General features: G+C 44.4%; 1 protein-coding gene across 3 annotated transcripts in view; it reads right to left on the reverse strand.

The window, feature by feature from the left end:
- MFAP5 (microfibril associated protein 5) overlaps positions 1–13,928 on the reverse strand; it is a 47,713-nt gene that overhangs the window by 12,114 nt on the left and 21,671 nt on the right. The window contains exons 1-3 of one of the 3 annotated variants that reach the window (XM_060658468.3): positions 1,692–1,791; positions 1,272–1,409; positions 683–742 (exon numbers count right to left, since the gene is read on the reverse strand). In XM_060658468.3, the coding sequence (XP_060514451.2) occupies positions 683–740 (58 nt within the window). In that variant the 5' untranslated portion in view covers positions 741–742; positions 1,272–1,409; positions 1,692–1,791. Of the gene's footprint in view, positions 1–682; positions 743–1,271; positions 1,504–1,691; positions 1,792–13,928 lie in introns of those variants that run through there. The other 2 variants (XM_060658469.3, XM_060658471.3) reach the window with 2 other exon arrangements.

A 13,928-nucleotide genomic window follows, 5' to 3' on the forward strand; every position in this document is an offset into this window, starting at 1 on the left:
TAGGCACGTGTTTCTTTGTGTGCGTGTGGATATATTTGTGTGTTGCAGGAGCCAGTGTTGATTAAGTGGGAGTGTATATATTCCCACGGGTTCCCTTTATGAATTTAATTTGGTCCAGTTTCTTACTAGCCATCTCTGTATGTTTGTGCACGCAATTGTGTGCCCATTTCTTTTTTCTTTGGTGTTTGTTTGCCTGTACGTTTATGTGTGCGACCCTCTTATGGTTAGTATGGGTCCGAGGTCATCTCTCATCTCCTCCTAGCCCTTTCTTCTCAGACATGAATCTGTTCCTCTCTTTCTTTTTAAAATTTTTTAAGCTTATTTTTTTTATTTTTAAGAGAGAGAGAGAGAGAAAGCATGAGTGGGGGAGAGGCAGAGAGACAGGGAGAGAGAGAGAATCCCAAGCAGGTCCCACACTGTCAGCGCAGAGCCCGACATGGAGCCCGAACCCACGAACCACAAGATCATGACCCCGAGCCAAAGTCAGACGCTCAACCGACTGAGCCACTCGGGAACCCCTGTTCATTTCTCTAATGGCTATTCTAGAACTCAGTAGCCGGCGCTCCTGCTGTGGTTCCTCTTCAACTTCCCCTCCATCCTGCCCTCCAGCCTACACCTCCACACTCACGTATAGCTGAGGAGCTGGCATTGTAGGGAGGAAAGAACAAAGGTAGGGACTCACCAGAGGGGATGATGAACGCAGTGAGACACAGAAGCACCTTGGGTCCCAAGAGCAGCATATCTGACAGGGGTGTTGGGAGAGTAGAGGTTGTAATGCTCAGGGACACATCAGCATTTTGACTTCAGGCAGGGGTACCCGCAGGGCCCCTCTCCTTGTCTTCCCAGGGTTTTTCCTGGTCCCCCATGTGACTCAAGCCCTTTCTCTCTTTTCGTTCACCCAGCATTCTTTTCCCAATTCTATTCTGTGATCACTTACCATTATTCTAACTCGCATTACTTTTTTCTGCCCAGTCAGAGAAAACTTTGTGTTCTAAATGGTCTGTGCTTGCCCCAACTCTTGGCCTCCTTCATCCCCCAGTGTCTAATTTTCCCTTTTGATATCTGTGGCTATTTTAATATCATCTGCTTAACTTGGTGTCTCCTGTTGAATTCCATGGATAATTGGGATATCCACTCAATTCTAAGGCAGTGGCATTTCCTATTGCCCCCCCTCCGGCCTTTCAATTTCAACTTCACCCACGCACAAACACACACACGCACGCACACACTCCCTCTGTCTGTTTAGGGTTATATACAATCAAACAACTCACTGTGTACTTTTTCTCTGCTCTTTCCACCGAGTCCTTTGGCTGCTGAACGTGTCTCTCCTTCTCTCGCTGTTTCTACTTTGGCTGGAGAATAAGATGAACAGGGCCACTCCCTGGGAAGGACTTCAAATTTGGCCTACTCTGAAACAATGAGATGAGGGAAAGTGAGGAGAGAGAGAGAGACACAGAGAGGGAGAAAGCCAGGCTAGAGGAGTGTGATGGGGCTGGACTGAGAAGGGGCTGGGATTCGCAGTCACTCACACCCTCATTCCAAATGTTATGACCACACCAGTGAGTGATATGCCGTTCCCTAGGAGGCCTGGCTCCCACTCATGTGCCTTTCTTCCATGAGTTTCTTTTCCCTCTTGCAACCTGGCCCCAGGCCCCAGCCTCCACCCACCTCCTTTTCCTTGGGCTCCTTACCTAAGTAGCTCCGTCTCATCATTGCACAGTCTGCCCCTTCTCTGGCCATCTTCTATGTTTGAATCATTCTGCCATCCTCCCCTCTCACTTTCTTTATTGACATTTACCTCTTCAACGCCACCAAATTCCTTTATATCCCTGTGTTTCTCTTTTTTCTTTGCCTCTTTCTTGACACATGCATTCCAGAATGTGGTTCTGCCCCTCCCGCCCCTCCCTTCCCATCCTATTTATTCCATTTTCAAACAAACACAGACACTACATAAGCTTTGCCCAGGAGGAGGGTTGGCTGCTTTAGGCTTAGGAAAAGTTGAAAAATACACTACTCTCTGAATCCTTTTGAAATGTAAGGGAGTTCTGTGAGAGGACATGCCAACCTTCTTCTGTCTTTTGTCTTTGTTTAAGCTTATGCTAAGCATCTTGGTTTCTGGAATCTTATGGACAACATGCTATCCAAAGCCCAAAGGAAATTGGGAGCCAATTTCATTCTGCTGGCCTTATTCTCCAACCATACTTTTCCCCACATCGTGTAACATACAGATAACTTTCTCAGATCCAGGAGCTTTTAAGACTTTGTATTTGCTCTTATTCATAGAAACCTAGAGGTTTTGACTGGTTAAAAAAAAAAAAAGATATATCTCCACTTTGGAGGGAACAAACTTGAATTACAGAAACTCAAATCTGAGGGATCATTGACCTTGTACACATTTAAGTGTCTAAGTTTCAAGTTAATCTGTTGGCTTGTCAGGAGATAAACAATGTAGACCAAAGGAGCTAAATTAGAGGAGAGTACAGGTAGACAGAGAGCAGATCGTGTTAATAGAATACAGACTAGAAAAAGAAAAAATAAGAGAAGGGAGGGGGAAAGGAGCGGAGGAGGGAAGAGGGGAGGAAGTAAACTAGTTATTTGGGAGGAAGGGAGAGCATTGGATTTAAGCAGAACTAAGGAAATAGCACCTTCAGCTCCTCCAAAGGGGCCATACGTGTTCCATCTCTGAGACACATGGGTTCCGGTCACAGTTTAGAACAAATGTGAGCATAAAACCCTGCTCTTCCTGACCTGCCTTACTGAGAACTTGCCCTTCGCCCATGTGCTCTGCAGTGAGAGTGCAGAGGCTGGAAAACAGATGTGATTCCAGTCTGGTGAGAGTCGGCAAAGAAAAGGCAGGGAGGTGGGGGTGGGGATCGAAACACAAAAAAGCAGAGGCAAAGCAGAGCTGAGGCAGGACATACAATAGAGAGCTTAGAGCAACAATCATGTTTTCCATGAAGCTCAGACAGATGGACAAACTGAACTCAGCCCAGTCATTTGGCAGGGAGAGCAATGACCTCAATGTGCTGGCCCAGCTCGAGACCATAGCAGAGAAGAGCCTCCCCAGGCAGCGGGAGGGGGTGCTCTCCTGGGGTCGTAGGAGGGAGTCTGAAGTTAGGGCAGCGACAGTGGAACAGAATGTCCGGAGTAAGGCAGAGGGAGAAGGCAGGCAGGGAGCAGCAGCTTACAAGGAAAAGAGAGGAAGCTTGGGCGCACTGATGTTAAGAGCAGGAGCCACCATTTCTTCGTGCTGGGCTTCCTAGGCTTCCAGGAACGCAGTTTGTCTTGAAGTGGTCTGATTAATTTTCTCTTCCTTGCAGTTATGGTGGCCCTTTCCTTCCAGCATTGTTCCCCATTTGTTTTCAGAGCCCAGGTAGGGAGAGAACCTCAGATTTGCTTTTCCCGAGGTGATTTGGTCAGCTTCCGTTGTATTACACTATCGGTTTATCGTCGAATTGCATGCTTCCGCAAGTAGTAACACCAACGGGTCAGAAATGAACAACTGCCAACCAGAGCCGTGAGCCTCTGGTTTTCTGAGGTTCCCACTGACCCCAGGGGAAGAACTCCCTGGGCAGCAGTCCACGATCCCATCCAATGCAAGCTGATCGCCTGTGGATGGAGCGAACAGGAAAGTCCTCTATGGAATAGCCTGGCAGGTGCAGAGGCCACTTAATACAGGCAAGCTCATGTTTGAGTCACATAGGAAAATTTTCGTTTTCGAAAAGGGTCTCCAGTCAATGGCAGATGGGGGAAGTACAAAGGAAGAGAAGGGAGGCAGACAAGCGAAACGGCGCACCGGTTCTATTCATCTGTTTATTGGCCTGTAAAGAATACACCCATTAGCTGAAGGCCTCTGGGCAAATGTACAGAAAAGTTATTACTACAGTCCAATCCAACTAAATTAAATCCAGGGCCTAAATGCAAAAAAAGAAGAAAGAAAAAAAAAAAAGCCAAAACGAAATCCCATAAAAGGAAAGCAAGAAGGGAGGAGGGTTATACGAGGTGGGGAGGGAAGAAAGGCAGAGAGCAATGTGTGCGGAGGAATGAAGCAATAAACTAGTAACAGCCCAACTTAAACGATGGACTCAGTGCAGGAGTTAGAAGCTAGGAAACGTGCATCCTCAGACAACTTCCCACTCATTAATAACCCATACTTGCTGTAACACCTCATGCCTCTGCGCTTTGCACTTTCTGTTCCTTCCTTTATGAAATATCCTTTCCCAATCCCAGTCAGTAAATGCTCATGTGTACATCAAAGCCCAGGTTAGACTCTGCCTCTTCCCAGAAACCTTTTCTGGTCTTCTCTTCTTCTGAAGATTTTTTTTTTTTTTTTTTTTTTTTTTTTACAGTAAGCTATGCATCCAAACGTGGGGCTTGAACTCATGACCAAGAGATTAAGAGTTGCACGCTCTACAGACTGAGCCAGCCAGGCACCCCCTGCCTCTCAAGAGCTTATCATTCTCTCTACTGAGCTACGTTTGTATTTATTTCCAGTTCCTTGATTGCAGAGGTGAAGTCTTACTCATCCCTGGCAGGTAGAATGATTAGCATGTAAGAAGCAAACTTTGGGGACACCTGGGTGGCTCAGTCCGTTAACCAGACTCTTGATTTTGGCTCAGGTCATGATTTCCCGTGTCGTGGGAGCCAGCTCCATGTTGGGCTCTGTGCTGACAGCTCACAGCCTGCTTGGGGTTCTCTCTCTCTCTCCCCCTTTCTCTCTGCCCCTCCCCCTCAATCACTGAGCTCTCTCTTTCAAAATAAATAAATACATACATACATACATACATACATAAATAACGTTATTTTAAAAAGTCAAAATTTGGGGCGACTGGGTGGCTCAGTCGGTTGAGTGTCCGACTTCGGCTCAGGTCATGATCTCACAGCTCGTGAGTTCAAGCCCCGCGTCGGGCTCTGTGCTGACAGCTCAGAGCCTGGAGCGTGTTTCAGATTCTGTGTCTTCCTCTCTCTCTGACCCTCCCCCATTCATGCTCTGTCTCTCTCTGTCTCATAAATAAATGTTAAAAATTTTTTTAAATAAATTTAAATAAAATCAAAATTTGGTCATTTGAATTGGATTGAGATGAAGACTTAAAATAGTAAAATTGCTATTTCTATGTAAAACATTTCAAAAAATGAGTCAAATGCCAATATGTAGAGAGGATAGAATTCTAGAGAGTAACTAGTTAGAGAATTCACAAGGATTATAGCAAGTGGAACAAATAGCCAATGTATTGAAGTGATCAGAGGCAAATAGAGCAAACAGAAATAGGCCTATAAATTGGGCAACAGCTACTCTAGAAACAAAGGAATTTTGGCAGGGAGGCTGTAAAATCAGTGTATGGAAAACATGTCGTTTTCCTTCAGTGCCGTTAACTCATAATAAAACGTTTAACTTATATCTGCAATAGCGCGTCTGTCCCATCGTTCTGGTTGATGTAAATTTTCTGATGATACTGGTGGTCTTGCATTGTAGGCCACGCTGTCTTGACCATGCAAATGTGAAATGATGTAGAATGCTTGATCCAGGGTCAGGATTCTGTTAAGGTTCCATCTTCCCATTCTACCCATCGGAAAACAAATAAAACAGGGGTGCCTGGGTGGCTCAGTCAGTTAAGCATCCGAGCCTCGTTTTTGGCTCAAGTCATGATCACACAGTTTGTGTGAGCCCCATGTCGGGATCTGCTCTATGAAGCCTGCTTGGAATTCTCTCTCCCTCTCTCTCTCTGCCCCTTCCCTCTCCCCTCCTCAAAAAATAAGTAAACGTTAAAAAATTAAAAAAGTCTGGACTATGCAAATATCGGAAGAAAACAGGAAAGTTCAACGTATGTAATTATTAATAATTGCTAATATAATTATTAAGTTTGGTAGATTTATGATTTATATGTATATATATTCTAGATAATATGTGCTAGGCAGCCTGGCCTGCAGGATGGCCTCCAGTGATGATTCCTCCCTTCTATTCTTTTCCCCCTTGAGTGTGGGTTGGATGGAAGGACCAGTAGCGAATAGAACGCAGCAAAGGCTCAGTAGTACCTTCCAGATGAGATTACAAAGACTCTGGCTTCTAACATTAGTGTTCCCTTTTGATCTCTGACTTGCTTATTTGCTCTGAACAAAGCCAGCTGCCATGCTGTGAGCTACTCTATAGAAATGCTCTTGTGAAAGAAGGGATATCTCTAGCCAATAGTCAGCAGCCCCAGAACTCTAAGAGCCATATAAATGAACTTGGAAGTAGATCTTCCCTCAATTGGACCTTGAAGATTGCAGCTCCAGCCAACGCCTTGACTACAGCCTTGGGAGATTCTGAGCCAGAGGTACGCAACTAAGCTGTTCTTGTATTCCTAACCAACACAAGCTTTGGGAAAATAAATGTTTGCTGTTTTAAGCTGCTACATAGATCATTGATATGTCCTATACTATAATACATAATCATCTTATCTAACATATGAATATAATATTTAGATATTTCTCCCTGTATATAGTATATAATAATGTATTATAATGTTGATACAATTGTGTGAAAGACTAAATTAGCCATTATTACGCATTCGCCATTTTTTAAATATTTTTTTAACTGTTTATTATTTAAAAAAAAATTTTTTTTAATGTTTATTTATTTTTGAGACAGGGAGAGACAGCATGAATGGGGGAGGGTCAGAGAGAGAGGGAGACACAGAATCTGAAACAGGCTCCGGGCTCTGAGCTGTCAGCACAGAGCCTGACGCGGGGCTCGAACTCACGGACCGCGAGATCGTGACCTGAGCCGAAGTCGGATGCCCAACCGACTGAGCCACCCAGGCGCCCCTTAACTGTTCATTTTTGAGAAAGAGAGAGATAGAGCCTGAGCAGGGAGGGGCACAGAGAGACAGAGACTGAATCTGAAGCAGGGTCTGGGCTCTGAGCTGTCAGCACAGAGCCCGACGCAGGACTCAAACTCACAAACCCGCAAGATCATCATGACCTGAAGTCAGACACTTAACCAATTGAACCACGCAGGCGCCCCTGCATTAGCCATTATTATACACTAGTTAGTAGTAATGGCTAATGTTTATGGAACATTTACCATATGCTAGGTGCTGTGCTAAAAAGTATGATTATACTTCTTTTGAAATTAACACATTCATAAGAAAGCATAGAGAAAGGAGAGAGACGAAAAGAAACAACAGATAACAGAGGGGACAGAAGAAAAGGAAGAGACGTAGTAAGAAGGAAAACAGGGGAGAAACAGGGTCCAAGAGACAGAACTCATGTGGAAACCACAGAATTATCCTTTAATATTCACTACTAATGATTCATATAATTTAGTACTATAATTTACTTGAAATGTAGGCCATGAAAAAAGAAAGAAACAATTTGAGGCACCTGGCTTAGTCAGTAGAGCATGTGACTCTTGATCTCAGGGTTGTAGATTTGAGCCCCTTGCTGGGTATACAGATTACTTATGAATAAAATCTTAAGGGGTGCCCGGGTGGCTCAGTCGGCTGTGTCTGACTCTCGATTTTGGCTCAGGTCATGATGTCACGGTTCATGACATCCAGCCCCATGTCGTGCTCCATGCTGACAGCACAAAGCCTGTTTGGGATTCCTTCTCTTCTCCCCTCCCCCCCCCCCTCTCTCTCTCAAAATAAGTAAACTTTAAAAAAAATCTTAAAAAATAATTAAGAAAAATAAAATGTATTTATTCTTTTAACAAACAGGGAGAACTTTCTATACTCCAGCCATTCTGTTATAGATATTTGAAATATACTAGAAATAAAATGGATAATATTTTGCTATTACACTGCTTACAATTTTGAAGGAAAGCTATGGAAGTTCCTTCTTCGCAGATAGAATTTTTTTAGTGATTTAGGTTCATGTATTTCTAGAAACAGAATGATGGATTGGATGGCTGTTAATGTTGGAACTGAATCTACTCACAGGAAAATTGGAATTCGCTTATTGTTCAGCGGGGTCACCCACACCTTAAAAAAAATTTTTTTTTAATGTTTGTTTACTTTTGAGGCAGAGAGATAGAGCATGAGCTGGGGAGAGTCAGAGAGAAAGGGAGACACAGAATCTGAAGCAGGCTCCAGGCTCTGAACTGTCAGCACAGAGCCCGATGCGGGGCTCGAACCCACGAACCTCGAGATCACCACCTGAGCCAAAGTCTGATGCTCAACGGACTGAGCCACCTAGGCACCCCACCCACCCTTTTTCTTAAACTGTAACTTTTAAGTAGGCTCCACACCCAGTGTGGGGCTTGAACCCACAACCCTGAGATCAAGAGTCACAGGCTTGGGGCGCCTGGGTGGCTCAGTCCGTTAGGCATCCGACTTCGGCTCAGGTCATGATCTCGCCATCTGTGGGTTCGAGCCCCGCGTCGGGCTCTGTGCTGACAGCTCAGAGCCTGGAGCCTGTTTCAGATTCTGTGTCTCCCTCTTTCTCTGACCCTCCCCTGTTCACGCTCTCTCTCTGTCTCAAAAATAAATAAATGTTAAAAAAAAAAATTAAAAAAAAAAAAAAAAGAGTCACAGGCCTTACAGCCTGAGCCAGCCAGGTGTCCTGCAGCTTTCCTAGACTAAGAGTGAAAGAGGCTCTGTGAACCATCCTGAGGGTGGTTCATTGCTGCTCTTTCAAACACTGCATACTGATCAGTGAGCATGAACCGTTCATACCTTTCCACTTGAAGATCCTTCTCCCCAGTTCCCTTCAAAGTATGGTTTAATAAACCATGCCAAACTTAGTGATTGAAAGCAACAATTCATTGTTTTCCCTGATTTTATATGGTCATCAGGTGGTAAGTCTGCTTTCCATGGTGTTGGCCAGAAAGATCCAGAATGGCCTTGATCCAACGGCCAGCGGATGCTAGCTGCCCACAGGAGTCTGTGACAGGGTTGTGGGCAACAGTTCTCTTCCTTGTAGTGTTGACGCCTGACTCATCTGGGTTGCAAAAGCGTAGCCATGTGTTGAGAAGGAGAATTCTGAGAAACGAAGAAAAAAGTGGAGCTCTCTTAAGGGTCAGCCTGGGAAATTACTTGCTCTCCCTCTCCTACGTTCTATTGGTGAAAACAAATCTACAGGGTCAGTTCCAATTTTAAGGAAGGGGCAACAGATTCCACCTTTTCATGGGAGGATTGGCAAACAATGTGTAGCCATCTCTGATCTATCACAGTGCCTCTGAGGTTACAGAGAATCTTTTCAACAGCCCAGGTAGGTGCCCAACGGGAAACATTTATATTTTGCTCTTTCCTGGAAAGCTAATTCACTTGTCTTCACAATGCTAAGGAAGGCCACCCACCCCCCCCAAGGTCCTCTTTGATGCTCAGTATTGTAGATGAACTGCATTCTCATTTTCTTGATTTCTGTACCACTAGGCCCTGCTGACCTGTCCTCTCTGTTGAGATATTCTCTTCCCTTGGCATCTATGACACCACGTCTCTTTGTTTTTCTCTGCTCCCTTCAGTGTTCTTTTACATTTCTTTTTCTTCTGTTCTCTGGTAGTTTTCAGGGTTCTTGCCCCGGCCATCCCTCTTACTACACTGAATCCCTCATGAGTCCCATTCAGTCCTATGTCTTTATTTTCCATCATTCGGCTGATGTTCCCGGATCCACACCCGAGTCTAATCTACTTGTCTCCTGAGCTCTGCATCTGAATGTGCAACAGCACATCTCTGTTTGGAGGTCCCACAGGCACCCTGAGTCCGTCAGGCTTTAATGGAATCATTTAAACAGCAAGAGACAGAGCTGAGGAATAGACTGTAGGCTGAGCTTTTAGGAGTGACTACCAAGAGACTCCACTGCTCCTTCTGCCATTCGAAGGCCCCCTCCCAGGTGACCTCCTTCACTCTGACTCCTCCCCACCCACTCTTTGTTTTCAAAATCCTATTGATCTTACTTTCTTAATCTTTCAGAACTATCCTTTCTGTCCATTATTTCCATCACCACTTCAGTTCAGCCCAGCCCTTACCCTCAGTTGGAGTGTCCCTCCGCACCACCGCCCTTAGTCATAACCCAAAGCGCCAAGAGTTGAATTTCTAGCGCTGGTCAGATTAAGTCACTTTTTGGCGTAAAGACTTTCAAGATTCCTCATCTTCAGTATACGGATAGAAATTCTTAGTATGCATACATGACTATTCATTTTTTTTTTTTTAAATAAATATATATTTTTTATTTTTCGTCTTTTAATAGTTTTTTCATGTTTATTTATTTTTGAGAGAGAGAGAGACAGAGCGTGAGCAGGGAAGGGGCAGAGAGAGAGGGAGACACAGAATCCGAAGCAGGCTCCAGGCTGTGAGCTGTCAGCACAGAGCCCGACTCAGGGCTCGAACTCACGGACCGTGAGATCATGACCTGGGCGGAAGTCGGACGCTTAACCGACTGAGCCACCCAGGTGCCCCTGACTATTCATTTTTTAAAATCTCTCATCACCACTGCTCCAATCCACCCATGCTAGTGACTTCCTGCCTTGCTTTCCACCTGTACTGAATTACTTGCACTTCTGAAAAACGACATTCGATTTGCCAACCTCCACCGTAATCCTTACTTTCCCAAGATCTTTATGTTCAGCTGGCTGGTTTCTCCTCATCCTTTATAACTCAGGTTGGGTATTATCTCCTTTGGATTGTTTTCCCGAGTGTCTCCGCTACAATGAGTGGCTCCATGTGGACAGAGGAGTGTTACTGTTGTATGCCCCAAACCAAGCACAGAGACTCCGTTTCTGCGCATCGGAAAGAAGTGTGGAGTGTGAAGGGGAGAGGCTGTATTTCCTAAAACTGGTCACAAGGGGGCAGCAAATAGCTTCTTTAGACTAGGCACTTCTGTTGGTTTTTCTGGCATCGCATTTACTATTACAACTGACTGTTGGTGTTCTTCTAGCACAACTCGAGCTAGGCCTGATGGGAAGGAAGATTGCTAATGAATCAGAACTGTACTTCATGTATATTCTGGTTGGTTTCTCAACGCCAGGCACTTCACTAAGTACTAGTAATTAAAAAAGATGATTCGTTGGGGGGAGGCGGGGCAGGGCAGTGCCTGAGTGGCTCAGTTAGTGGAGCTTCTGGCTCTTGATTTTGGCTCAGGTTGTGGTCCCAGGGTTGTGTGATCAAGCCCCGCCTTGGGTTCTGTGCTGAGTGTGGAGCCTGCTTGAGATTATCTCTCTGTCCCTCCCTCTGTCCTCTCCTGCTTGCAATCTCTCTCTAAAAATAAAAATAAAATTTTTAAAAAGATGAATCAGGGACACCTGGCCAGCTCAGTCAGTAGAGCATGTGACTCTTGACCTTAGGGTCATGAGTTCAAGTCCCATGTTGGGTGTAGAAATTACATACTAACAACAACAACAACAAAAGATAAATCACAGTTCCTACATTCAAGGAATCAATAATTTCGTGGGAAAGAGAAGTGATCCTGAACTTTCTTTATACCCTGACATATGAAGAAACAAGTGATTTGATCCAAGCGATACTGATTTTCATCAGTAGCAATGTCTGCTTCAGATGCCAGACCGATTAAAGCACTTGACTGGCCCAGTCGGTAGAGCACACAGCTCTTTTTTTTTTTTAACATTTATTTATTTTTGAGACAGAGAGAGACAGAGCATGAACAGGGGAGGGGCAGAGAGAGGGAGACACAGAATCTGAAGCAGGCTCCAGGCTCTGAGCTGTCAGCACAGAGCCCGACGCGGGGCTCAAACTCATGGACTGTGAGATCATGACCTGAGCCGAAGTCGGACACTCAACCGACTGAGCCACCCAGGCGCCCCATAGAGCACACAACTCTTGATCTCCAGGGTCGTGAGTTCAAGTCCCATTGGACTTAGTGCTTACTTTATTATTTTTTTAAAGATATTATTTTTAAGTAAAGTCTACACCCCATGTGGGGCTTGAACTTATAGCCCAAAGATCAACAGTCCCATGTTCCACAGACTGAGCCAGCCAGATGCCCCAGGGCCTAGAGATTACTTAAAAAAAAAAAAAAAAAAAAAAAAGTGGAATGGTTAGTTACTGGGTGCAAATAAGATAGAGTCTCTTAAATGACAGGCATGTTTTTGAAGAGCATGATCCCCATGAACCCAGCTAATTCCAGCCCCAGTAATTCTAGGATGGCCAGAGAAACATGCTCCAACTTGAGCTCACTGCTTTTCTCTTCCTTCTCTTCCTTCCTTCCCTTCCTTTTCCTCCCTTCCTTCCCTGTCTTCCCTCCTTCCCTTGCTTTCCTTCCTTCCTTCCTTCTCTTTCTTTCTCTCTCTCTCTCCCAGATGAGCAGTTTTATGTTCACAACAAAATTGAGTGAAAGGTACAGAGAATTCCTATATTACCGCCCCCCCCCCCCCCGACCCATACACCTACGTCCTCCACCACTACCAAAGTGGTGCATTTGTTACAACTGATGAATCTACATGGACACATCATCACCCAAAGTCCAGAGTTAACCTTAGGGTTCACTCTTACTGTTTTAAATTCTGTGGGTTTTGACAAATGTATCAGGGTATGTATCCACCATTAGAATATCATTCTATTTCACTACCCTATAAATGGTCTATTTTTCTCCTAAAGTAAGCTGTACATCCAACGTGGCTTGAACTTATGACCCTGAGGTCACGCTTTACCAACTGAGCCCCCCCCAGGTGTCCCTAAAATGCTCTGCCTATTTATCCCACCCTCCCCTTTAAGCTCTGTCAACTGACCTTTACTGCCTTATAGTTATGTCATTTTCAGAATATATATGGTTGGAATCATAAAGGATGTAGCCATTTCAGATTGGCTTCTCTCACTTAGTAATATACCTTTAAGGTTCTTTCATGCTTTTTTTGTGATAGCGCTTTTCTTTCTAGTGCTGTGCAATAATCCGTGTTCCAGATGTAAGCAATTTCATGACCTGTTCACCTACTGAGGTCTCTTCCAAGTTTGGGCAATTATGAACGAAGCTGCTCTGAGCATCCGTGTGCAGTGTTTTGTGTGGACGTAAGCTTTTCCTTTGGGTAAATACCAAGGAGCTTAATTAATTGATCAGATGGCATGAGTGTATTTACTTTTTTGTTTTAATGTTTGTTTATTTCTGAGACAGAGACAGAGCATGATCGGGGGAGGGGCAGAGAGAAAGGGAGACACAGAATCCGAAGCAGGCTCCAGGCTCTGAGCTGTCAGCACAGGACCTGACGCGGGGCTCGAACTCACGGACCGCGAGATCATGACATGAGCCAAAGTCGGTGGCGCAACTGACTGAGCCACCCAGGCGCCCCACGTGTATTTACTTTTATAAAGAACCAGTAAACTGTCTTCCAGAGTGACTGTACCATTTTGCATTCCCTCCAGCAATGAACACGAGTTCTTGTTGCTCTAAATCCTTGTAGTGACATCTCATTGTGTTTAATTCACATTTCTGTAATGACACATGGCGTGGAGAGTTTTTCATATTTCTATTTAGCACCTGGTGCCTCCACTGATAGGGTGCATGGTCGGGGTTTTTGCCTATTTTTAAATCAGGTTCTTCATTTTCTTATTGTTGAATTTTAAGAGTTTATATACTTTGGATCACAGTCCTTTATCAGACATGCCTTCAACAAATACTTTCTCCCATCTGTGGCTTGTCTTCTTTGTCTCTTGATATTGTCTTCTGCTGCGCAAAAGATCGGGATTTTAATGAGGTCCAGCTTATAATTTCTTTCATGGATCATGACTTTGATGTTATATCTAAAAAAGTCATCTACGTGCCCATAGTCATCTGTTATCTTCTAGGGGTTTCACAGTTTTGGGTTTTAGGTCTATGATACATTTGAGTTTATTTTTGAGAAGGCTGTGAGCTCATATATATATATATTTATTTTTTTTTTTATTTAATGTGGAGGTCCTACTGTTCCACATGATTTGTTGAAAAGAGTGTCTTTGATCCATTGTATTCCCTTTGCTCCTTTGCCAAAGATCAGCTGACCATATCTATGTGGGTCTATTTCT

This window comes from Panthera onca, chromosome B4, assembly GCF_046562875.1.
Source record: "Panthera onca isolate mPanOnc1 chromosome B4, mPanOnc1 haplotype 2, whole genome shotgun sequence".
NCBI classification, from domain to species: domain Eukaryota; kingdom Metazoa; phylum Chordata; class Mammalia; order Carnivora; family Felidae; genus Panthera; species Panthera onca.